The 26,324-nt window shown below is 47.4% G+C and overlaps 1 protein-coding gene across 2 annotated transcripts in view; it reads left to right on the top strand.

Annotated features, from left to right (window-relative positions):
• LOC144124619 (ATP-binding cassette subfamily C member 4-like) overlaps nt 1–23,747 on the top strand; it is a 97,237-nt gene extending 73,490 nt beyond the window's left edge. For both annotated transcript variants that reach the window (XM_077657419.1, XM_077657418.1), the window contains 6 exons: nt 3,154–3,351; nt 9,269–9,424; nt 10,702–10,791; nt 12,203–12,375; nt 19,882–19,987; nt 21,881–23,747. In XM_077657419.1, coding sequence (XP_077513545.1) covers nt 3,154–3,351; nt 9,269–9,424; nt 10,702–10,791; nt 12,203–12,375; nt 19,882–19,987; nt 21,881–22,201 — 1,044 coding nt within the window. In that variant the 3' untranslated portion in view covers nt 22,202–23,747. The remainder of the gene's footprint in view (nt 1–3,153; nt 3,352–9,268; nt 9,425–10,701; nt 10,792–12,202; nt 12,376–19,881; nt 19,988–21,880) is intronic.
• The last annotated feature ends 2,577 nt before the right edge of the window (nt 23,748–26,324 follow it).

Below are 26,324 nucleotides of genomic sequence, written 5' to 3'. Positions count from 1 at the left end.
GAACAAGCGGGTGTACTGTAGAAATTTAGCTTCTTATCGTATCTGTAATGCTGCACCTTTATCGTATACAGGGCTGGCGCTCGAATGAAAGGCGCTACAATACCTGCAGCCTTGCGTGTCGGCGCCTCACGTACCGTGTGTGCTTGCATGATGATGTGCGCTGAAAAATCCTTAATCTCTTTAGTAAGCCAGACGCAAGGAGATGCATGCGTAAGATACTTCTAAGATATTTTAAGCAGCTGTGGCAGAAGGCCCGAGCATCAAGTTGTACGACAGTCGGCAACGACAGAATCAGCACTCGCATCGGCTGCCGTGACAACTGCGTGGTCACGTATATATGCCCGCACAGATGCCTAGAGCAAGGTGCTCGTGAGGGCTTTTAATAAAGGACATGTTGCAATCAATCAAGCATTTCTCAAAGCATATCCGCCTTTCTACTGCGCTGAACACAAAGAAGACCACAATATCTCATCGCGCTCAACACCTCGCCAAGCATGTTCACCGTGCACGAGCACATGCCGGCGACAGTCTGTGTGTGTTTTCTCCTGGTCCTGCGTCTTTATTTGCTCTTTTTTTCTCTTGAACATGCATGTACGCGCGCGTCTGAGGGCGTACTCGGAGCTGGAATCTGCGTCCGCTCTCGTGAAAGGCCTCGAACACCATCGCGATACCAGCCGTACACATGAAATTAAGAGGCGAAATATTTTGTGAATCACAACCAAGCGATCGTAATATGAAGCGAGCATTTGTGCTTGCGAGGTAGTTAGGCGATCGAAGTGCGATCACGCACAGGCACGAAAAACAAACAGGGAGAACTACAGCAAAAGCGTCATTACAATTGACACAGGCGATATGCACAGTATTCTAGTCGAAACAAGCGCCTGCATCGCGTTAAGCATCGAGCAAAATATCGCATGAAGAACCGCGGTCTTTTCAGTCCGTATAAAAATGGCTGCGCCCGCTTCCCGCTACCATGCCACCTCACCGTCGTCTGCTAGTTGCCCGAGCGCCGCCAGCACAAAATCGTCCTGGGGAGTCTGGTTGCCCGCAGGCAGCCCGAAACCGCCTAGCCAGAGAAAAACGAACGCGTTATGGGCAGCCACCGGAAGTGCCCGGAGCAGCCCGAGAAAATCGAGCGCCTGGCCCTGCGCTCTGGCAACCAGCAGGCAGTTAGAGGCGGATAATCGAAGAGACCCATTGATTGCTGCATTGGATTGGGCGATTGGAAAGGATGCACAGCGTGTCACCCTGCGACTGATGGATTTGATCAGGCCATCGGCCAGGCGTCAGAGTGAACACTAACGGTAATGGGTACTAACACATACTCTGCCGCATGGATGGCATTGGTCGTCTGTGACTTTTTCACTGCGTTAGCAGTATAGCTCTCTTTAGGCTAAAAACCTTTGATCTCTGTGTGTGAAGACACCGCCCCGAGTGCCCCTAGTCCCCTCCGCCGTCCTGGAGCTCCTTCCCACGGCGAAATCAAATTCAAACCGCAGTGAGGAGCTGATCGATTTAAAAGCGAAATGTACAACTAATCACTGCTAACGAAGATTTGTCGCGTCACTTGCCAGATTGCCACGGCATTTTCTTTTTACTTAATTTTAGCAAGAATATTGTAACGTGGTGGTGACGTTGAAGAACCCAGTAGCAATACTGTGAAACGCAAAACTAACTTTTATTGGGTGCACCTGTGCCCACATAAAGAGGCTACACTTACAGCACAACGGTAGCGGCGAACACGGTCGGCGATCGTCGAAAATCTGTTCCGCGGGTCAAGCCCGTCGGCTGTTATATAGCAGTCGTCGAATGTTCCAGACTAATCGTTGGGACCAGCGTGTTTTCCACAAAGTTCTACACCATTCGCGTCAGGCGATGAATTCAGAAAGCAAAAGGTTCGGCTACAACAGACAGCGAATAGAAGCATCGATGACTTGCCAGAAACTTCGGATAGATGCAGGCGCGTCCCGCGCTGTGCGATAACACTTGTTAGGCGGCGAAACGTGGTCGCCCGATAAAGATAAGTACACGTGTCAATATCAGTCCATTATAGGGTAACGGGACGAAGGAATCCAAGAATCAATGGGGTTTATTCGAATGATGTGAACTGCATGTGAGCTGATGATTTTGGCGCGATGCGTCATTGTCCAGTGGTAGCGTGCATCGAACGCTCTCGGGCAAGGTTCATTGATTCTTTTGCTCCCTGATAGGGAGGTTCTGGGTGCACTTTCTCTACGCACTGAACAGCCGCCGGCAGTCGTCTATGTCATGTACAGCCATGGGTTTAGCAGATACCATGAGGCAGTTCAGAATAGCATCTCCTTTTGCCCACAGCGCCTTCCACGGGAGAACGAAGCGCTCATGATCCCCCTCATTACCGTTACTGTGACACTGGAAAAGAGTGTGGCAGTCGTTGAAGCTGGCTTTGAAGAAGCTGAAAAGAAACCCTTGCTTATTCTTTTAGCGATAAGAGACTGCAGACCTTAGCAGGATCCAAGCAGGAAGGCATACGAATATTTAGAAAGCCATACGACAATAGCAGAAATAAGGCATAAAAAACAAGAATTATTCGGACAGGAAAAAAAGTATTCATCGTGCGCAGCAAGCCAATATACAAGTTATAAAAAGGGAGAAACAGTTCCTGAAACACACACAAAAAAGCAAAGCATGTCGAAATAAAGCATCAAACCACTATTTTTGTCTTCAGACAAGTGTAGAGAGTTCGAAGTGCTGGCATATTGTTGAAAGTTGACACTGTTATTAGTGTGCTACTCTCGGGCGAGAGAAAGATCGTAGGTAATCCATTGAGCAATGACCGCAAATTAGTCTCGATTTTACCCTCAGGGATAACCTTTAACACGGTTTGTGGCTGCCAGGTGTCCAAGGAGAATCCAAAAAGCAACACACTACAGCATTTATTTTCTTAGGCATATTGAAGGACCCCAAAGCATTTTCCTGCACATCTTGACAGGCTCAAAGCGCAGGGGCCAACTAGTATGCCGCTGCTGCGGGCTACTGTGGTCAGGCAGGAATCATACGTGCGTGCGATTCCCGCGTGAACATAATGATGAGCAAACTCACGCGGTAACTTCAACAGCGCCCCGCAGTGGCATAAGCCGGTGACTGCAGCTAAGCGGCTTTAAAAATTCGCAGATGACGTCGGTGGAGCGTGTCCTCGAGTACAGCAACGTAGAGCCCGAGGCGGCCCTGGAGTCTGCGCCGGAGAAGAAGCCTCCGCCGACATGGCCCGAGCACGGCGCCATTACGCTGGACGGCATGTCCCTCTCCTACGCCAAGGGAGAGCCTCCCGTTCTCAAGGATCTGCACTGCCACATCAAGGCCATGGAGAAGGTACGAGCGCCTGTCTGCGCGGCTGTCCGCAGTTGTGCCAGCTGCGCTTGGTCTTGCATTCCAGCGGTATTCGTCCACGAAGCGCCACATCGGCATCCCAGTGCAAATCATCGCTAGACGGCGATGGGCAAACTGACCACGACGAGACATTAGCAAATGATTGCTACGAATGAAACCTCCGTTCATTTTCCTAGCTTTAAAGTATTATTGTTTATGCGGGAGTAGCACCTCTAACCTACTTTACTGAAGCTGTGCTCTCAACACCACTGTGTTGAAGAATATTGTTTTGGTTGAGGCATCTGAATCCTTAACAATGTTCATCTTTAGCTTACTGGTTAAATAAACGAAAATGATTCCATGTGGCAAAGCCAGAATTTCAAAGCCCGGACGACATTTTTGTGCACTATGCTCCATCATGACCACTGCTTGTGCAGCAGTTTGCCTAGAGTGCGGGCATTCATACTGAATATTTTGAATGTATATTAGGCATGGAGATAGGAAGCGTAGCACTGCGTTGGAAAAGGAGTTTCCCTTTGCAAAGTTATGTTGCGCCTAAATGCTTAATTGTTAACGACATCCCACGGGGCATGGTATAGAACAGACTTAATGTTCAGGAAGTGCGCTCTACAAAGCCATCGCATATGAGAATGCCTGAAATGTCACAAACTACTTAAACATCCCCCTGAGGAGGTGCTTAAAGGGAGTATGCAATGAAAAAAAAATAGCTTGTAAATGTTTTCAGTGCTTAGAAATGATGCTAAGAAGCATTCACACCAAGTATGAGTCTTCGGAACTTAGCCGGCAATTTATTATGCATTTTTAAAAACCGTGTTTTTTTTAAATTCGCAGGCTGATCTGTGTGCTCGTAGTGACCGATTTTGAAACTAAAATCGTGAAAAAATATGTCACTATACCCATGACGTCATCAGGCCACCACATACTGTCATTCACTGGAGCCACGGCAGCCACGACGTCACGGGCACACTTCCGGTAGCCGTGAAAATCGTCTGCTCGTGCCGCCGCGCGACCATCTCGGGCAAGCGCGAGCCAGGGCATTGCCTTCGCGCATATGGTTTCAATTTTCCGCTGCCGCCACCTTCTGTCGGGAGTTCCGGAGCCACTCGCAGTGGCTCGCCGAGTCGCTACTGTCGTCGCTGACGTTCAGCCGGCACGGCGTGACGCATAGGGCTCGATGCCCATCGCGGCCGTAAGAGCGCGCTGCCGCGCCTCGAGGTCCGGGTCCATTACTGCTAACTACAACAGACGACAAGCAAAGAAACCCGACGCGCGCCGCAATCACGCCGCCGACGCTGCTGCTGGGGTGCTAGGAGCGACAACCGCAAGTTGCAAAAGGAACGTCAACGGATGACGTATTCGTGGGCGGGGCTCAGTCCCAGAGCTGTTTTTTTTATTTTTGTCTGGTGCCCGCGTGTACGAGTTGAGGGGGGGGAGAGGAGGAGGAGCGTAATTTTTAATCGTCTATATCTTCGTTGTTATCAATGCTAGCTTAAAAATTCTTACTTTGCGGTGACGGGTGATGAAATGCCTATCTCTCGTATGCTTTACGTAATCTCCATTAATTTATTGCATAGTCCCTTTAAGCCTGGAGAATGTAATTTATTTATTTAGTGACCATACGGGCCCTTTCGGGCAGCAAAAGAAAAATGGGGAGCGGTAGCGCAGCGCACATATAAACTAGAAAGTACATGTACATGAACAGAACCTTTCCTGCAGGATAAAATGACAATATATTTCAAGATACTTATGAAGCATCACACTTGTAAAATAGCCAAAATCTAGCAGCGGCCTTACTGAGCGCACAGTTGTTCTTAACGAGAACTGAGTAACGTTTGCCGGGGTTGTTGGTCCGGTGGTTTCCAGAAACTGGATGCACCGCTCGAAGGCTTCTCGAGGAAATGACTTGCAGGCGAAGCGATTTAGTGTGAAACGAAGAACTTTTGTACAGGCTATTTACAGATGGGTACAAACAAAAGTCAGTATACGGCCACAGCTATCCGCGGCCGGCCTAGCCGACCGCCTGCACAGAGGCGACGGGCGCCGCGTCCCAACAGTCAAACTGACGCGCCTTGCACCAGCTCTCAACGGACGCTCCCTCCGCGCTCGGCCAGACCGAGCGCCTCTCAGCTAGGAGTCTCTTGAGACCGAAGTACACGGGCGCGGCTCCCTTCGCGGCTGCACCCCGAAGATGCCCGCACCCCTTTCCACACGTAAAAATAAACTGCTAGGTGCACCTCATCAGCTTCAACGAATAGGAAACTCATAACTGACGTCAGAGTTTTTACCTCAGCCCAGAATTCCTCCCTAGGTGGTTGGTTGCGCTATCCTTCGCCAAGGGGACAGGGGCCCAAGGTCGAGGCCGGCAGAGAGCCCCGCCAACCGGAGTGGCGAGGGAAACCGCAAGGACGAACGGGGAGACAAAGCGAAGAGCATGAGTGTTCGAACTGCTCCTCCATTCTAACGGCGTGCACCAAAACAAAACAAAACGGGACGCGCAGCCTAGGTCACTGCTATCTCGTGAAATGTTCACAACACATGTACAAAAAGATAAAGATGCGACAGCGCGCCGAACCCTACAGACTGTGTGGCAGCTTTTTCGTAGACATGACCGGCAACAGCAGATTGAACCGATAAGGCACACTTCCAGTGCACGCGCATTAAAAAGCCAAGCTATCTTCCTGAACGCACTGAATAATGCTCCTCAAGAAATTTCACGTAGCTAGGCAGGGTAGAAGGCGCGGTACGTGGTGAACAACTAAGCTCACGAATGCTTGCGCAGGGTCTCGCACTTCGAAAGCTGTACTTAAAGGCTTTCTCGATGTCCTTTAGGAAGTATTTTAAACCCAGTTGCTTTCTCCGGGGACTAGGCAAAAGTTCAGGCGCAAAAACTTCGGAGATCTCGCACTTACAATACCTCGTGTGTATGCCTCGCACCTTTTCTGTTTTGTTGTTCTCTGTGGAATTTCTTGGCGGATGACCATGAGCGCCGTGAAGCTAGCAGTCGCAGTCGCCAATGAAACAGTCTCTAGGACCATGTAGGCCGAATAACGTCGATAGCATTTCGTTTTAAATTCAAAGCCACAGATCTCTTGTGTGAGTGCGGCTTTAGAGCTTACACAAATCAGAACGGTTTCTTCATTCCTCGAGGAGAAGAGGAACACGATTGGTTTAAGCGGTGCTCTAGTGATCCGTGATTAGCTGAGATTTATAGGGTATAAGAGAGCGCATTGCTTAACATCGGTGCTTTCAGATAGAACAAGAGAGACGTATTCCGGCGATCCGTGATTAGCTGTGATTGATATGGTATGAGAGACGCATTGGTTAGCATCGGTACTTTCATATAGAACAAGAGACACGTATCCTGGTGATGCGCCTTGAAATGACATTTGTAGGGTACGAAGAGCACAGCTGCTAGCATCGGGTCTTTCAGATAGAAGATAGACGTATTCCTGTAGAACTTATCAGAGATGTCATCATAGTCATCAACCTGACTACGCCCACTGCAGGGCAAATGCCTCTTCCATGTCTCTCTAATTTACCCTGTCTTTTGCCAGGTGCGGCCACTATATCCCCGCAAACTTCTTATTCTTATCCGACCACCTAACTTTCTGCCGCCCCCTGCTACTTTTGCCGTGCCCAAGCGCATACGTAGCCACAGAAGACAAATTATTTGCATAGAGCAAGATTAAGACTTGAGATTTTTGTAAATAAAGTCGTTTATCGCTTCAAGTTCCCTACTTTGTAATTATTGCTACTGTCTGATAAAGAAATTTTCCACGTAAACCGACTTTTTCGTGAATGTGCAGTGAGCACTCCAAACATGAAAACAAATATAGCCACGAGGGTTCTCCCGCTCAGGCTAACTTGAGTGTAATGGAGCTTTTGAGGAAATAAAAGAGGACTTCCAAACTACGTACACCCTCGGAAGCGGGTGACAGTGTGAGTAGAATCGCAGGAGTAGCGGAAATGCCCATGTGAGGGCTGAAGGGCAAGTGCTTAGTTTTCTTGTGTTGTCGCTCACGAGACAAGACAATTCCGCTAAAGCTCAGTGTTCTCAAGTACACCACGTGGCGACACTTGCACCAAGAAGCCGACCGTGTGCCACGCCATGTTAAAAATAAAAAACAGGGCTCTGACGACTGCAGCTTTGTTGCACTATGTGAATCAGGGTGCTATTTTAGTCTGCGCTGCAAAACAGAAGGATGGGCAGGGCTGATCGTGTTAGCTTCTGTTAATTATGGACAGGAGGACAGACTACTAAATCGTGTTAAGCTATGGGAGTTGAACATACAATACACACGGCTTAGGTTGTACACCGCTCCGCAACGTAGTCCGACTCACTGCATCGGTCGCGCACGCACTGATGCACCGGACCGCAAATTCTTGCCGTTAGCAGCCATTTTTCACTTACACTTCCGTTCGTCCGCCCGGACGTGGACTGTGCACACGCGCCAGCTTCTCTCGTGCTTTATCATATCCCGACCCGGCGCCGCTGACGGTTCCAGGAATAGTTTCCCGTGCGCTCTTCGGTTGACTGTAAATGACACGCTGCTGGAAAATTAAGTACACACTAAGCAAAGTGGTCCGCCAACACGTACAGAGATGTACTTCAGTAGAGTCAGTTCTTGGGCTAGTTTGTATTCTTGGCCAGTTGGCCCGACGCATCACAGGTGAAAACCAAAAACCTGGGTCTAATAAGAGGCACGGGAACCGCTTTGCGGAATGCGCCACAGGCGTTGTGTACGAAATCCCCTTGACGTGTGGCAGCTTGTACATAGGGCAAATGGGGCGCTGCGTCAACGACCGCCTTAGGGAACACGCAAGAGACCTAAGGAATAGGGAAGGTGCTAACCTTGTCGAGCACTCCACAACTTGCAAGGATTGCACACCGATGTTTTCGGGAGTAAGGATTCTGAGCAGAAGCAAATTAAAAACAACCCGTGAAACGATAGATGCCTACTACATTAAAAAAGCTGGGTCAGGATGTGTCAGCGATACCTCAGTCTTTTTGTATTATGCAGAAAAGGCGTTCCTTTCAAAGTTTTTGCGATAAAGATGTGATGAGATTCTGTTTTCCTATTTTTTCCTTTTTTGGTTTTTTTACGGTGCGCGCTTGCGCTGGTCTAAGAGTATTTAAGCTGTGTGTGCGTCTCTGATTAAACAGTTGTCAGTCAGCGCTGTGTTCGTCCTTCTTTTCCGTCTTCTTTTCTTTGGCTATGTGCCGTTGCGCTGGAATACCATGAATGTGACGTACAGAGAATTACTGTGGCTTGGTCAAGAATTGCAGTGAACAAGTTTTCTTACAGTGGAGGGGAATTTAGCAGCGGCAAGAAACTTCGCGCTCTTATGTAACGACGCCTATGCTGGAGATACACGCTGCGTTCATCTATGTGTCGCTGAAATCTAACAGAGTATACTGAGGGGCCAGTTGGCCAGAGATATTGTAAACAAAAACGTAGCATATGGACGGGACCAAGAAGGGCCAAGACAGGTCGGTTGCTACACTACACTGAAATCACCAGTTAATTCCTGAAACCTAATCAAGGGGGCTGCGATGACTAGCTGGCAGGGACGGAGCCAGATGCTTAAAAAAACCAAACCAAAATCAAAACAGACTCTGCAAAAATTGCGATGATTTGCGGAAGTCTACGGCCGTTGTCTAGAATAGTCTGAGATATTTTTAAATAGACTGCATCCTCCATCAGACTTTTCCCCTCGACTTCTTGGTGCCCTTTCCGCTACCACCATCGCCGAAATTATTTCAAGGGCCCACGTGAAACTTGATTAAAATTGAGCTTTCGAAGCCTCCTGCTGCCTTCCTGTCTGTGTCATTGTTATGGGCGCTCGTGGCAGTGTGTTTCATTTTAACATGGCTGCTCGCCCGGTGGTCCCTGCGCAGATTGGCGTCGTGGGCCGTACGGGAGCTGGCAAGAGCTCCATAATCTCAGCGCTGTTCCGAATGACGGAGCCGGACGGGCCCATCCTCATCGATGGCATCGACATCCGCTACATCGGCCTTCATGACCTGCGCAGCAAGATCTCCATCATTCCCCAGGTGAAGCGTGCGTCACGACGTGCGGGAGGCTGAGAGGGGAAAGGTGGGAGGGTCGGTGGCAGAGGCCCGAAGTTGATATCCAAAGCCTATGAAAGTCAATTTAGTGTTTGCAACACTACTACCGGTAAACTAGTCTTGCGTGCTTGTTGTGTAACATGCTAGATATAGGATTCCGCAGTTTGATAAGACTTCAAAACGTCAAGTAATTTTCCAGGTTGTGTTAATAGTGACTAGGGCCTTATTTCTTCAGAACATCACGATTTTCTTTTGGCAGTCTCGTTCATGGCGACAAAAGTACTTGCAATGCTACTAGAACGCTACCGAGAAAAAGCATGGGCTATGCGGTTTACTTAAGGTTCTTGCTTTTTTGCATTCTTGGGCCTGCGGCGTCATGTGTTCTGGCGTTATTGTTTATGCACAAGAAAAAATACGCGCTATGCTAACAATGCGCAGTATTGGGGCAGTCGGTTTGCACTTATACTTTTTATCAGCACCCATCCCACCTTTCGTTTTGCTCCTTGTCTTCGTCGTGCTAGGTAAAAAAAATTGTTGGAGGCACTTAGAGATCTCTTAACTGCGGGAAGGCGAAAGCCGTTTGCGACTCATTGCAGTGATTTGAATTTGCCGCGCTTGAGTTCATTTCACGACAGAGGAGAAGAGCAGCTGGCGCGAGCGTGGCGCCACGTGACCTAAATCACGTGAACTAGGTGGCGATTTAACGGACGGACGGTCACCGCGACCTAGGCCACGTGACCTAGGTGGCGGTGTAACGGACGCACGGTCCCCGCGAGTATGAGCCATTAACGACTATCGCCTTAATATTGTTATGAAAGCGGTACGTGCCCCTGTGGCAGTCAAGTGTACATAATAGTAGGCGTTTTTTCTGCGCTTTCTCTGCTTCTTTTCCCTGCCCAAAACGCTGCGAAAATGTCAGATGTCTTGCTTTAAGTATTAGAGGATGATGTGGCCGACAGAACCACGTTGCTCGAAACTGCGAAAGAATGGTGCCGCGGGTAGTGCTTCTTATTTGATACTGGCTTTCTCCGTTAACTTGCCTAAGGAAAGTGACCGCATTGTACCGCAGAAAACTGTTCGTTGTATGTTGAGACATGCTCAAACGACTCATTTTACTTCAGCATTACGTAGAAACCAGTATGCTAGGGGTCATCGCATAGTCTTCTACGTAGATCTACCTCAGTGCATGCGCCAGTCGCTTCACTCTTTCCCGCAAACTAGGCCGACCTCTTTATTCCTCTTCTCTTCGCACTGCCTTGCAGGACCCCGTGCTGTTCACAGGGCCCATTAGGCGCAATCTGGACCCTTTCTCGGAGCACAGCGACGACCAGATGTGGAAGGCTCTGGAAGAGGTAATCTGCGACATCCGCTCAGTGCCTCGCCGAGGCGCATTCTCAGCTATCTCTGAAGACGAGAGGATGACTGACCCCAAGGTGTAATTGATGAGAACTCGCTTGTGCCGTATTGCCGCAACGTAATAGCTCCTATTCTTGAGCTTGACAGTTTTTTGCCCTTGGTACCCGTCTGCAGACCAACCGCGCATGATCCAATGGCGGCAACTTCTGAATAAGAAATAGGACCTCTGACGTAAAACACGATATCTTGGGCTTGATAACGTCTTGCACGTAATCTATTCATGTAACTTCCAGGAATAATCTGCTAGCCACGTAGCAGTGAGCTGTGTAGCAGTGGATGTCGAATCGCAGGTTACCCACATTGTGAGTAGAGCTGAAGAGTGTTGCTGACTAGGCTCATTTGCGAGCATTGGAACAAAAGTATGCATCATTCATTTTTACTCTTATAAGGAAGGGCTGGAGAATCCAGGCACCGCCTTCACTGCTGGCTGAGCGATATCTGACGCTCCACGTGCATGGAAGCAGGAAGGCGGTCAGCTGCATCTACATTTTAGCGGCTTGCGCGTTACAGTTTACAGGTTGTGCTCCTAAACAGCCACTAGTGAGAGTCCATTTGATTACAGATTCTGTTCCTCTCGGCGTGTCGACAGACACGCTATAGTTAGTCTGTCCGACAGGCACTAAAGGGGAGGAAAATCATTCCGTATCGGAGTGCGTTTTCTTTTTGAGAAGCGGCATCTTGAGAGTTTCAGCTTTGCTTTCATGGAGTCTGTACTGCAAGCAAGGAATACTGCCTAAAAACAAATGAAATTTTGCCACCGTATATGTTCGGATAGTAAAGAAGAATTATCATCATCATCATCAGTTTAACATCAAAACTTGATTGGACCCATAGCCACCTCGGCTAGTGAAAGGTCCACATACAAAATATTCACTAAATAATTGGCAGATATGCAAACCACATGTGCAAAAAGACGTGAGATGCTACATTCGCGGCATTGCAAAATATGTAAAGTGCATGCATATTCTGAAAAACAAAAAACAAAAAATAGGTTTATAAATGTACAAAACCAAACACAAACTTATTTAGTCTCGCAGTTCTGGACAGACAAGGCATCTTATCCTTCATCAAGACATCGTATCCGTCTAAGATCCTTAACAAAAGAACTAAGGCGCACGTAGGGGATAGACGGTTCCAAAAAGACATCGGGAATTGACCTCATCACAAGCGCACCACATAAACTGCGGCCCTCGAGCTGGGCATAGAAGACGGCATTTAGGATTGCTGATTCAGTTACAACAGTTGGCTTGCTGACGTTCTCCTGCTGTCAATAGGTGATCAGAGCTGCCAGAAGACATCCCTTTTCGACTGGCTTATTCTATTCCCTGGTTACTAAACAACGCACAGGTGCGATTGAAGAGCTCCATCGAGGACCTTCCGGGCGGGCTGTCAGCCCAGGTGACCGAGGGTGGCGGGAACTTCAGCGTGGGACAGAGACAGCTCATATGTCTCGCAAGGGCCATCCTGCGCCAGAACAATATACTCGTCATGGACGAGGCCACAGCAAACGTGGACCCCAGGTATGAGGGCGCCTCTTGTGCCGCTATGGTGTTGTGGACATGCATGCCGATACTTTAATGGGACAGAAATTGTGTGACAGGCTGTAGCGACCTTTTAATTAAGGAGGAACGAAGAGCTGTCACGAACGTTACTCGACCGTGTAATTTCGCGTCATGGCCTCTCTCTGTATCCGCAGTTTCCAAGTGGGGCTTGAAAGCAACTGTTCTCTCCAGGCAGCTCAACTCTTGGTGGTCATATTTCGCTGTGGGCGGATGGAATAACGAATGCCGCAGAGGGAACACTTAAACCTTGGCTTGAATAGAGACCTTTTAATGACGATAAAGAATCAAAGAAACGTAGAGTTGGTAACGTTCCGCTTTGCGACGTTGTAATGCAAGGCTGCACAACAACTGTGCGCAGAGTCGAAAAAAAATATCACGTGTTAGAACAGCACGGTGGAACTATTTTTGACAGGAATAACAGGCATGGCAGCTATGTTCATGAGCAGAGGTAAGCCACAGTTTTTTGGCTTGCAGCATTAAAGTTCTCAAAACAGTGCCTCTGTCCTAGAGATTGGGTTTGCTATAGGGCTGAGTATATGTTTGCTCAGTTGAAGGAACCGCTAGACTAGGTGCAAAAGTCTATAAGGAATTTCTGTCTGACATGAAAGGCTAGTTTTGCTATAGGTAGTTGCAACAGTGTGACCAGCGCAAAGAACGCGCCTTATATAATATTTGTGACATTGGAAGCCATATGTAAGCCGCTTTGTGCGATGGGTTAGTGAATAAAATTTGTTCGATGCACTTAGATATCTCTTAACTGCGGGAAGGCGAAAGCTGTTTGCGACTAATTGCACTGATTTGAATTTGCCGCGCTTGAATTCATTTCACGACAGAGGAGAAGAGCAGCTGGCGCGAGCGTGGCGCCACGTGACATAGGTCATGTGACCAAGGTCACGTGATCTAGATGACAATGTAACGGACGGACGGTCACCGCGACCTAGGTGACGTTACCTAGGTGGCGATGTAACGGACGAACGGTCACCGCGAGTATGAGCCATTAAAGGCTATCGCCTTAATATTTTGCTTTTTGCTGTGTCTATACCCACTTCACAACCACATACGCGAACAGCTTTGAAATAATCATGCGCCCTGTTTAAGCAAGCATTCTCGACGACACACAGTGAATACTTTGCGGATAATCAAACCACTTTTATAAAATCCTCAAAGTACAGGCTGCACCAAATTAAGGCCAGATGTGATGAATCGGTTGTTAGGAGCAACAGCTGCTGCCAGGGCACGCTACCAACGAGCTTTGGGGTTCGGGTGTGAGGGAATAAAATTTTTCAGCCGTGCAGTTCTAGTTCCGGAACCAAATTAGCGTCTGCATGATACTCTGTCGCGAAACGCAGCTCTAGGGCTCTTTCTTGCAGCTGAGGACAGTTTCTCGCAGCGGAAGTCTAGAGCGTTGCCGCTAACAGTGACCTTTACTTCCTCTAAGCATTTCGCTTTGAAGGGACGAAATGACGAAACTCGCGCTCTCCAGTCCAGCCTTTACAGTTGCGAAAAGTGCGCGCTCCTTTCTAGTAACTACAAAAAATGCTTGTACCTTTTTGAAGCCGGTATGCTTAAGGCTGATCGGCTTCAAATATAGTGTGTTGAAGTGCGGCTGAATCTGCTGCCATTGCAATTCCATTTAAACAGCGCACCCTCTTTCCGTGAGCCATATACTGTTGTGATCCTTAAGAGCAGCCAGACGCTGGGCGTCCTTGGACAAAATGTGCCAACAAACCGTGTATGATCTCGCTTAAAGAATTCAAGCTGTAATTACTTATGGTCAGCACCCAGTGGCCACTCTGTTTACTTCTAAGTTGAGCTGAATTCAAGTCAAAGTTTATTTTGCGTTTTTAAACGGATAAAAATGCAAGAAGTGGGGACAAAAAGTTGATCTGAGGCAAGCTTGACTGGGCCCCCACCCTCTTTACATGGAAATTTTCACAACAGCTGTTCATGAGTAGTATGACGTAAGTGCGGATAATTCGCGGCACATGCCATATTCACGCAGGAGGGGAAAATGTTTCATGCAAGAATATTACAAATACATGTACTTGAGTAAGAGTATTATCAGAGACCTGAAAGATAAATACTACAATATATAAACTGGCTAGAAGACAAGGAAAAAATGTGTGAAAAGTCAATATCCAAACAGAAACCACACTAATTTCAGGTGAAACGGCGTATTACAGATTTTTATGAAGATGGCTGACAGCCTTCAACGACAGGAAGCCGGTTGATGAAATAATTTTCATATTAGTCTTAGTTTCTGTTTGTGGGTCAATATCGTTGCGTAGCAATTCGCTTAATAAACGCGGAACGGAAACATCGACGCTATCGATCTCATGTCCGACGCTTAAAAATTGGACGTGCCATGTTTCTTCATTCCTTAATAAATGCCCTCTACCAGGAAGGTTTTGTCGTTAAGCTATGTTTTTAGCAAACATACAGGTTGAAACAACAGTTTTGGAAGGGATATAATTCCGTATGCATAAGAGTTATCGTGTAATGGGCTTTGATTAGAAACGTTGGCTACATGACGGAAGGCTTTTTTGCTATTAAAGAAAAAGTCTTAATTACGCCTTGTCTTGACGTTGTGCTCTTTAAAGGTCCGCAGTAATTTAGTTGTACATATAACAGCACATTATATATTAACAACTTGAATTAGGAGCCTCCAGAATACTCCTGATATTTTAGAAATAATCTTTAATGCATGCTGTTGATGTGAGGTCCATGATAAGTGCTGATTAAATATTACACCTAGCGTTTTTGCTTCTGAAACTGCTGCAATAACATTATTGCCAATATGAATGTTAATGTTGCAAATAATTAGCTTTTGGTGTGGCGTAAACAACACTGCTGTGGTTTTCGCGCAGTTAATCTGCAAGGAATTTTTATTATTACGTTTTCCCAAGCGTTCAGTTTGCAACATGGCAGCATTGAATCACCTTGTTCAAGGTACTTGTTCGCATCCGCCGTCAGCGGCGGTCCCAAAAGAGGGGAATCTCTCAAGGCGGCTAGTGGGGCATTATTTTTCTTCTCTTCGACTGCCTCTGCACTTCCTTTCTCTCCTGTGATACACGGTTGGCTGTCACGGAGGAAAGGGACTCGTTCGTCTTGCCTGCGAGACATATCTCCTTTTTATCATGAGACAGGCGGGATTACAGAAGCCATATTGAACGATAGGCTAAGTCCACCTGCCACTTGACACCGCTACCACCACACACACCCTCCGCCTTTTTTTTTTTTTGAGCTCGAGAAGTTAAAGCTCAATAATTGGATCGGGATTCTCGAGTAAAGCAGTTTGATCATCTTATTTTCCAGCGGCCTGAACTTCTTGTACAATTCACATTCGCAGCAGGTTTCCATGTAGCGAGCAATGCCTGCTTTAATAATCACCGTGAACGAGTTGTCGATATGTCTTCTAAAGACCGTCATGAGGCCCTGGCTTTGTGCTGTCATGGTAAAGCCATAGTACAGTATAGTAAGGCTGTTTGAGGCAGTACTCAAATTCTGCCCTTTCAAGACTTTGTGGCCCCGGTTACTTCCCACAGTCTCAAGAGGTTTACATTGTTATGGCTAACATTTTCTAGCACATGGTGTCGGAACAGGGCTTCTCCATGTTGAGAGTTTGGTTCTGGGAAATTTGCGATATAAAACGTGTACTGCTGCACCTTTTTGACCCACACAGCAATTCGTCCTTTGGTTGATCAACTTGAAGAAATGAAGCCAAGGCCTCATTGTCCACAACTTCCACATTAAGCTGCTGAAACCATTTAGTAGATTACAACTTTTAAACACAATTCTCTGTAGTAGCGTCGTTCGCTCGTGAGTCTGTAAAAGTGCAGAGATAATACTCTGTCTTTCGAACAATGCTCCTGCCATTTTTATGTGGCTTTTTCAAACCTGCATAACCAGATTTGGAACGCATATTTTGTAAGGCAAACTGCCATTCACAATGAACTCATCCTACAAAATAAAGTACTTCTTTATAAATGAAATGTGGAACACTTGAATATCTTGTAGAGACGTTGAGATTTCCAAAGAAAAAAAAATGCGGCAGGGTTTTAACGTGGTTTAACTGAGCAGACGAGCGAAAGCATGCGTTTAGTCGGGTTGGCTTATGGTTTTGCTCTGCTGGGTCGTCCGCACGTCTGGCGACGATACTAGCGGCGCCAATTTCGCCGTGGGCTGCAGTTTGACCTTGAACGTCCTTGCTACGCTCCTGCCATAGCAACGCACCGCGTGACTTCGCCGCGCCGCCGAGCCGAGTATTCGCCGTCGCTGCGCCAGGGCTCCATAGCCACGGAGCGGCTGCTGGCTGTCCACGTGATCTAGTCGAGCGGACACGGCTTGGCATCTGTAACGTTGAGTGCGTTCCGCATACTGGATAGGCAGCGCGCTCACACGTGCCACCCTGGCAGGTGGCACTTAATGGCTGATCGCGAGAGGTTGATCACCCAATGAACGCTTCTGCATGCCTATTGCTGCAGCGCCGCGTGTCTGTCACAACGTTGTCAGCGCTAATGCATGCAGCCCACGCCTCTCTCCCACCACCGCCACGTACCTCAAAGAGCGATTGAGGCCTCCACAGACCCAGGGAGCCAGTTATGCACCCTTCCTTTCCTCAAAATTATTTGCGTCTAGAATATTGCCAAAGCCAACACCTGTGAACACAACGAACGCCGACAGCTCTCGCTTTGCCTATACTCGATTAGCTGAGCTAATTCACGTTTTTTTGTCAGGGGTTGTTGCGGCAACCCGAGAAGGCAGCCGGGAGACGGGACAGGGCGTCCTGAACCATAGGCTCGGGGAGAGCGGGAGCCGGGCGATGCGGTCGGGACTCAGTTCACGCACACTCCACATGATCATCTACTTCTTCGTTGCCGATCTACCCGGAGCAGTCAGCAGCAAGGATAGGTGCCCCCCCCCCCCCCCGAAACCATGACGCTACTCTCCTCCCTAAAGACGCATCGTGCCGATGCGCATACAGGCATAACTATAACGGTAAAACGTAAGTGGAAATAAAAGAGAACACGAGGTCCTATCGGTCACAGCAAGCTTTGAGGCGCGCCACGTTAATAACGTCAGACTGAGGGGACCGACGGGATGTTCGAGGCACAATCGGAAGCACCTCGTAATTTACATCGCCTATACGACGAACCACCTTGTACGGTCCAAAGTAGCGTTTCAGGAGCTTCTCGCGGAGACCACGACGTCGATCTGGAGTTCACACCCACAATCTATCATCAGGATGGAAATAAACTTCACGATGCCAAAGGTTGTACCTGCGTGCATCGACGGGCTGATGGTCTTGGATGCGTAGTCTTGCCAGCTCTCAGGCTTCTTCCGCGTGCCGGGCAACGAGTTGAGCATCATCGTAAGAGTAGGCCTTGGGGTCGCGGAGCAGCATAGCGTCAATAACGAAGGCATCCGTCCAGATTCCGATGAAGCAGGCGCCGTCGCCCCGTTCCCCACGACATCGGACAAGAACGCCATGGGCCTACTATGGGCCTACTATAGGCGCTTTGTGCACAATTTCTCTCATGTCGCAGCGCCGCTTACTCACTCCACCAAGGAGATCGTCGTGTAGCGTTCATTCGAACATCTGAAACCATGCCTACTGACCTCCCCTGTATTCGGCCACCTTGACCAGGGCGCCGAGACTGAAGTGCACACAGACGCTAGCAACAGAGGCCTCGGCGCCGTGCTCATTCAGCAACAGAACGCGTAGGGCGCGTCGTCGCGTACGCAACTCGGGCATTATCGAAGGCAGAAACGAATTCCTCGACAACTGAAAAAGAATTGCTCGCGATTACTAATTTTAGGCCATATTTGTACGTACGCCCATTTCAAGCTGTTACCGACCATCACTCCCTATGTTGGCTCAGCACTCTCAGAGACTCTGCAGGGCGACTTGCAGGGTGGGCCTTTCGGCTGCAAGAGTTCGACACCCCGATAGTGTATAAATCCGGCCGCAGGCACACCGGCGCCCACTGTCTCTCGAGAGACCGAGTAGATTCAGCCCCTACAGATCAGGACGCCGAGAATGAAGACGCCTTTCTATGAGCACTGAGCACGGTAGATATGGCAGCACGACAGAGGCTCGAACTAAACTTCTGTGAAGTGGTCGCCCGTTTGGAACGGCAAGGAGGCACCGTTCCATCCGTCTTCTTGGCATACTACCCGGCCTGCGCCTTCGCCACAACGTCCTGTACAAGAACTTCGCAGCGAGTGCGAGTTCGTGGCTGCTCGTTGTTCCGGCTGACCTACGCAACGAAGTTATGGAAGCCTGCCATGATGACCCAACATCTGGACATTTGGGGTTCAGTTTAACATTCGCTAGAATTCGCACCAACCACTACTGGCCACAACTCTCGCTAAGACTGTTCGTCATTACACCAGGACCTGCCGTGAATGTCAGAGACGTAAGACTCCGCCCGTGCAGCCTGCAGACCATCTTCACCCCATCCCGCCGTCGACGAATCTGTTCCGGCGAGTAGGTACGGACCTCCTAGGACCTTTTTCCATGTCCAAGTCGGGGAACCGTTACATCGCTGTCGCCACGGATTATCTCACGCGCTACACCGAGTCGCGCGTTTGCCCTCCGCAACAGCTGCGGATGCGGCGAAGTTTTTCGTGGAGTCCATCGTTCTTCGTCACAGTGCTCCAGAGGTCGCGATTACTGAACGCGGTGCCGTATTTATGTCTCAACTAATGCCAGAAATCTTGCGCTTAAGCCATACATTCAATCGCAGAACTACGCCGTAAAATCCCGAACGGCCGGTTCATGCGCACTCCACACAATCCTCTAATTTTTCGTTGCCGGTTTGCCCCGAGCAGTCAGCAGCGATGATAGGAGGCACGCATGGCAATATTAGCTCGATAGTAGTTGAAGGTAGCTTATTGGAACATGGGAAGCGCCGGCGACAAAGGATCTTGCACCAATAATCGATGAAGCAGCGGGGCCAAAGGCAAGGCCATAAGGAGCAGTTCTCCAGCACGAGCGTCAGCCAACCGCCTCAAGAGCTTGCTCGTCGTTGGCGTCGGCGCATGATCATTCATTCATTCCAGTAGTATTTGTTGATGAAGACAGCAATGTGCAGTGTACAGCGCCAAAGTGTGTACATTAGTTGCGTAGTAGTATTAGTTGATGAAGTCGAAGATTTGCAATTCACAGCGCGAGAGTGTGTTGCAGTTTAACACGGGATGTGATCGGCTGCGGCGATCGCATAGTGTTCTCCTGGAGTGGCCACTGGCCGCGGGTTCACATCCCAGCCGCGGCAGTATTTTTTTATTTATTTATGATTTGTCCGAGGTCACCGTCAATGTCAAGCTTCAAGGAAACTCGCCCAGCCGGTTTGACTTCGTGAAGTAGTGCTTTCGCATTTAAAATGTAGCCGCTCTAGAGAGGTTTCTACACTGTCGCACAAGATGAGTGCCGCGTTTAAACTCATTCACCCCTCTCTGCAGGACTGACGCCCTCATCCAGACGACGATTCGCGAAAACTTCAAGAACTGCACGGTGATCACGATAGCCCACAGGCTGCACACGATCATGGACTCGGATCGGGTCATTGTGAGTAACGCCCTTCGGGCACTTGCAACATTGTTCATAGTTGCCGGGCTACTTTCCTGGAAAGAACAGCCTGTATTGCTACTGTTGCAGTACTTGAAAATTACCTATCCTTGTTAAAGGCCCACTATATGCATTCAGGTTCTGGACTATTGGGGGTCTTCAGTTCATGGCTGGAGTGTTGGCTCGAAAAGAAAAAGAAAAGGGCGAAACGGGCTAGTGGCGATGATATTGCAGAATAAGGATTTATTTTAGAGTGAAGTGAACTTAAAATGATTAAGCGCAATTATAGCTTTAAAGCACAGCGAATAATTTTTGATCGCCAGAATTTTCCAAACACGATGCGCACACTGTACTTCAGCGAGGAACTCTGCCTGAATAAGGATTTTTTTATATTGTGGACCACGTTAGCATACAGCGCTCTATTCAAGAGAATCAACATTTTATATAACATAGCAATTGAGCCGTCGTTATTGTGTATAGTGCTTTATCCGGCATTTACAATTTCATCGTACTGACCCACGTCCAGTGCTGTCCGCCGGGGTGAGCGCTGCTGACCAAAAATAAACGCTTCAACGCATTATGAAAGGCATGAAGAGGACATCGCAGTCATTGCGTAGTTTTAGGCATAGACGTCACACTTGTCACTTGCACGTCATTGTTAAAATAGCGAATATTTTTCCGGCCCATACGAAGATAGCTTTTGCCAGCTCTTCGACTTTGTAATATTCAGGTCACCTTAAAACCGGCTCTACGTGACTTGAAAGCCAAGAAGACTGAGACATGATTAAAAGCTGGAAAGGCTAGAATGTTTACAAATTCTTTCTTTAGCTCACATTGAAGGCGTTGGATTTTATTCTTTTAGGAAGGAAGCTCACGTGTATAACCTGGGCTCCTCCTGTGCTAATTTTGCCTTCTCAGAGCGTATTCTCCATTTCGCGAGCAGAAGGATATGCTCTGGGCGATGTCTGTTGATGAAAAACGGATGGAAAACAACGTTTTTTGTGCAGTTCACCAGCAGGACATTCCAAGACAGAACGGGGACGGGGTGACAAAAAGTAATTGGGCGCTAAGTACGGAGATGCAAAATTCCTTTTGAGTCTATGTTTCTCTCGTTTTCAAATCGAACTGCAAAAATAGCTTTACATGAAGGACAATGTTTACCTTACTACAAAATTATTCCAAAAAGTAAGAGCCAATCAAAACGCTTGTCGATAAAACTGCTGGAGCCTGCAAAAGTCACGTGACAGGAGCGTAATGTACATGCAATTTACACGTACCACAGCAGCATGATTTTCGCAAATGAGATGGAAAAAAGCGCTTGTTCAGTGAGCAGCAGTAGCAACAGGATTCAATTAAAATTTAGCTATATATTCGTGAATATTGTTTTTAGGCTTAAGGATGCGCACGAAGGACACTGAGACTTTTTGCCCTTATCTGGGAATAGCGACGGCCATATCTTCATAGTAGCAGTAGTATCGTACTCTGGTTCTCGTAACACGAAATTGGTTAACCTCAGCTTTCTCGGCAAACGTAGTCACTTTCTGACTGTTGATTACTTTTTGAGTCTGAGTTCTCTGCTCGCAAATGAGGTTGTGGCTCTACGGGCCATGCGGCAGGTTGACGTGAGGGCTATATTAATATGGGGGCAGTTTTTCTTATGAGTTTTCGTTGACATTTCACTTGCTGCCCGTCTTGCCAGAGTCAGTGTGATCGGAATTACAGTGAAGGGGGACGTTAGTCAGTTTTCGATGACGACTTACACTGCGAATTTGGCTTTAAAAGTTCAAGGGCGCTTGTACAGTGCGCCTTGTTCTTTTGTGCTTTCGAGAACAACGGACTACTTTTTGGGTTTCTACTGCGCTGAATTTTTTAAATGTCGCCCACTTTTGGCAGGTACTGGACGCTGGTCGTATTTTGGAGTTCGACGAGCCGTACGAGCTGATGAAGAGCGAGGCGAGTCACTTCACGGTCATGGTGCAGCACACGGGACCGTCCATGGCGCGCCAACTGTGGAAGATGGCCTGCCAGGCCCACGTGCAGAGGTTCCCATCTGCCGACCGCGAAGCCGGTGACGCCAAGACCGAGCACGAGGAAGAACTGCCTCCGTGGTTCGTGCCTTCGCGGCCAGACGTTGTGACATCCGGCCGTGCTACGGAAGTCATCGAGGAAGAAGAAGGCGACACGGAAGACGGGCAGTACTACACTAGCCTGTGATATCCAGCGACCACTCTTAGACGAAGCACTATTTTGGACGCTTACGTGCACCGCGGCAAGCGCGCACGTTAAGTGCAAGCCCTCTCTGCCAGGGAAAGTCATCATGGCATGCTGCCAGCTATACCAGCGCTAAGAAACTATGTCAGCAGGGGCAGCTATGGGTTGAGACAAGGCCCACTTGTTTCATTTGTGTGTGTGTGCGTTCCATGAGAGCCGCTTAGCGGCCATGGGTGGTATTCTTGGGGAACACAAAATGTGAGGATGTGATCTGTTTGTTCTTCTCGGATGGCATTAAACGTTTGCAACGACACTATGCAGTCTTGCTCCTATAGAGTTGAGGATATGAAGTGCGCTCCGTGACTCTTCTGCACAGTTGGCTATTTGTCGTGTTGGCCGCAGGCTGCTCGAACAGGCGAAAAGTGAGATGCTCAGGAAGGACCAAATGTATTTCCCTCGGAGGGACCGCTATGTTATACAGTGAACAATTAATTGCATCTGCCATCAAGTCTTCTGGTAGTTACTTTAGGTGCATATTTCTACTACCTAGAAACGGTTCGTTTGGAATTTATCGAAGTTTCTGGAAAACTTTGTTTTTTGCCTGATCATCATTTGGAGCATTCGGCTAGTACCAATCTGCTGCATAAACGTTGTGGCTAGGTAGCAGCACTTTCATTTCGTTTGAAGCTGAAAAAAAAACACGCCATATCTGACGTAGTGTGAAACCGGAGGTGGCGTTCTTGCACTTGTCTATACAGAAAGCAGACTGCGCTTATATTTCCCGCCGAAGCTATACCTGCGACATCTACATTTTATTTCTGATTCCGGTGTCCCATCGTGTCATGCTGTACTGGTTACAACTAAGTCATAAACTCGGTGTTGTCCACACGGAAAAATACACCAAAAATAGGCACTTGTAGCAAATTTGGGCGAGAACGGGATTAGTTTAGTGCTGTAAATTTCACATTTTTTCAACGTTTTCAGTGCAGTGTTATCCACAATGATTTAATAAGACTAATATCTCGGCTATATTTTCTTTGCGCGAATCTTTCAAACTGTATCGCAGTTTCTATTGAAAAATGACGCACTTTTGTTTGGTTGAACACTATGAAAACGGACGTTTAATCTCAAACGTTCCAAGGAGACTCCGCTCTTGATATGAATGGCGCACATTAGTGATCATTGAAGCTCTCTGGGATTATATCTTGGAATGTCTACAGAACGCAAAACGCAAGTAAGTAAAACTCCACGCAAGGCTTCTAATGCTCACGAAGCGCTTCCCTAGCTCTACGTACGTGTGCAGACCTTGATGCTGACACTGATTTTGTGACATTTGTTTGTACTTACCCAAAAGCGCTTTGATTTGTCTCATCTTTTTTACTGTGCGAAGATGTTCCCCATTCTCGGTGCCCAATTCAAAACTGCGTGAATGCAGCAAGAAATTAATTGTTTCGAAAAACATTTGTGCCATACTGATATGTTCCTATCACACTGTGTCGTACATGTGATGAACGAAAGGTCAGAATAAACAATTTTTTTCCAATCGTTACCATCTAATTTTCTCTGGATAGCTGGGCGAATCGTTACAGCTCCAAATCATACACCACGAAATAACTGAACATAGTTGACTAATATTAATTAATTGGCTTTTTGGGGAAAGGAAATGGCGCAGTATCTGTCTCATACATCGTTGGACACCTGAACCGCGCCGTAAGGGAAGGGATAAGGGAGGGAGTGAAAGAAGAAAGGGGGGCCGTAGTGGAGGGCTCCGGAATAATTTCGACCACCTGGGGATCTTTAACGTGCACTGACATCGCAGAGCACACGGGCGCCTTAGCGTCCGTGTATAAACCTCCGACATTAACAATAGACCTCAAGAAGTGTATATACAGAAACAGGAATGGAAAACTACGAAGTGAGGTGTCAGTAATAGTTCTTCATTATTATCTCTTGCGACTGTAGGGATGCTGGGAGTCCCATAGGTGGGCAATTGCACTCATTTTTACTTTTCCTCCCACACCCTCGCCCTCATTTTGAAAAGTTATCCGGCCCTCCCTCGCCCTCACCCTCACTTCGAAAAAATTGCTGGTCCTTCCTTGCCCTCATCCTCACATCGTCGGCCCTCCCTCACCCTGACTAACAGTTATTTTAAAATTCGAGTTATATTTTCTAGTCTGCAACTTCTGGCAACATTACTGAGTAATAAACATACAAGACAAGCCCTCAAGGCTCTTTTGGACGAGAGGCCAGATGCATATACTGCTGTGTGTGTGCGGGTACGTGTGTCAGCTGTTTGAGCTAATACGTGAGACAAAACCGAGACAGTTACGAGTCGGGCCCTAAAATATCACTCTGCATTTGACTCTGGCACACACGGCATGCATACATGTGCCCTGCACTTATAACATTTAATTGTTATCTATATTTATTTTGCTTATACCGCAATCCACACTGGGGATTTTAACAGGGTGGGATACAGATAAGTAAACACAGCGTAATATTTATTTATTTATTTCAATACCTTCAAGGCCTCTGGAGGCATTACAGAACGGAGTGGAATGAATGAAAAATATCTATATGTATGTAATTATAACTCAGGAAATGCGGCAATACAGAGGGAGAAAAAAATAGGAACAACAACCATAACGCGGTAAAATGCAGGTTAGTGGGAGTAAACATATTCGTCGATTGCAGATTTGAACAAAACAGAGTCGGTAATTGTGGCAATTGAGGTGGAAAGATGGTTCCATTCATTGCTTGTCTTGGGAATAAATGAGTGAAAATATGCGTTCATGCGACAAAAGGGGCTGCCAACTAAATGAGGGTGGTGTCTACGGGATGAAATGTATTCAGGTTCAGAGAGAAGCGCTTCTTTATGATGGCGAGTGTGATGATAAATTTTGTGAAAGAGAGATAAGCGAGAAACTTTTCTTCATAAGGAAAGAAGTGCAAGGTTCAAAGTAGCTTTCATGTTTGATACACTTGACAAACGAGAGTAGTTGTGAAGTATGAATCTTGCACAGCGATTTTGCACAGACTCCAACGTTTGAGTGCGACATTCGAGACCAGGATCCCACACCAAGCATGCATATTCCAGTTTTGGATGTACGAGTGATTTATAGAGTGGAAGTTTTAAAGAGGACGGTGCAATAGTAAAATTTCGCCTTAAATATCCAAGCATACGATTGGCATTGTTGCAAATGAAGTTTATATGTGTTTTACAGGAGAGAATGTTGATTATGCAAACACCTAGGTATTTGTAAGACGTTGCGTGTTCTAGGGAAAGGCCATCAATCTTGTAGTCAAAAGGGCCAGGTGAAACTGTAGGCGGGTTCCGGGAATTCGCATTGCTTTGCACTTGTTAGGGTTAAAGCGCATGTTCCAGGTGTTACACCAGTCGGATATGCTGTTAATGTCGGACTGAAGTTGAGCCGAGTCAGAGATAGAAGAAATCGTTTTGTAAATCACGCAGTCATCGGCGAACAATCAAATAGAAGAGTTAATGTGGTCAGCCAGGTCATTAATGTAGATAAGGAAAAGTAACGTAATGTAACACAGGCAATCTAACGTAATGTAAAATAATGCAACACAGGCAATGAATACACGAACAAAGTAGAATAACTTGACTTGACAATTTTGCAAAATAAGCATACACAACAGATTTTTAAACAATTCTGGAAAGAAATGTCAAATGTCAAACGTGGTTATTGGTTAGGAGGTTCCGTTCAATTACCCTTCGTGGAAAGAAAGAACACTTAAAGCGGTTATTACACGCGGTAAGTGGCGCTACTGTGCGCCTATGTCTTTGCTGAGTGGCGTAACTAGATGAAAAAAAAATTATTCTCGTGAGATCTGTCTTATAGTTGCCGTTAATAAATTGAAAGGGGAATTTTAGTCGTGACAGACGGTTTTTTCGCCTTAAAGGGGGCAAGTCCGCTTTAGTTAAGAGTTCTGTCAGTGACGTACGTCAAAATCTATTATAAATGAAGCGAGCTGCTTTTCTTTGCACCATTTCTACATTATCAGTGTAAGTTTTAGTGAAAGTGTGCAAAATAACGCGTGCATAGTGTAGTATCGGCAGAATTACGTTTTTGTATGCCAGCAGTTGGACAGGAGTAGAAAGTCT

Source organism: Amblyomma americanum, chromosome 3 (assembly GCF_052857255.1).
Source record: "Amblyomma americanum isolate KBUSLIRL-KWMA chromosome 3, ASM5285725v1, whole genome shotgun sequence".
NCBI lineage: Eukaryota > Metazoa > Arthropoda > Arachnida > Ixodida > Ixodidae > Amblyomma > Amblyomma americanum.
Note: the sequence above shows the minus strand (reverse complement) of the source record. Positions and strands in the feature narration are given on the sequence as shown.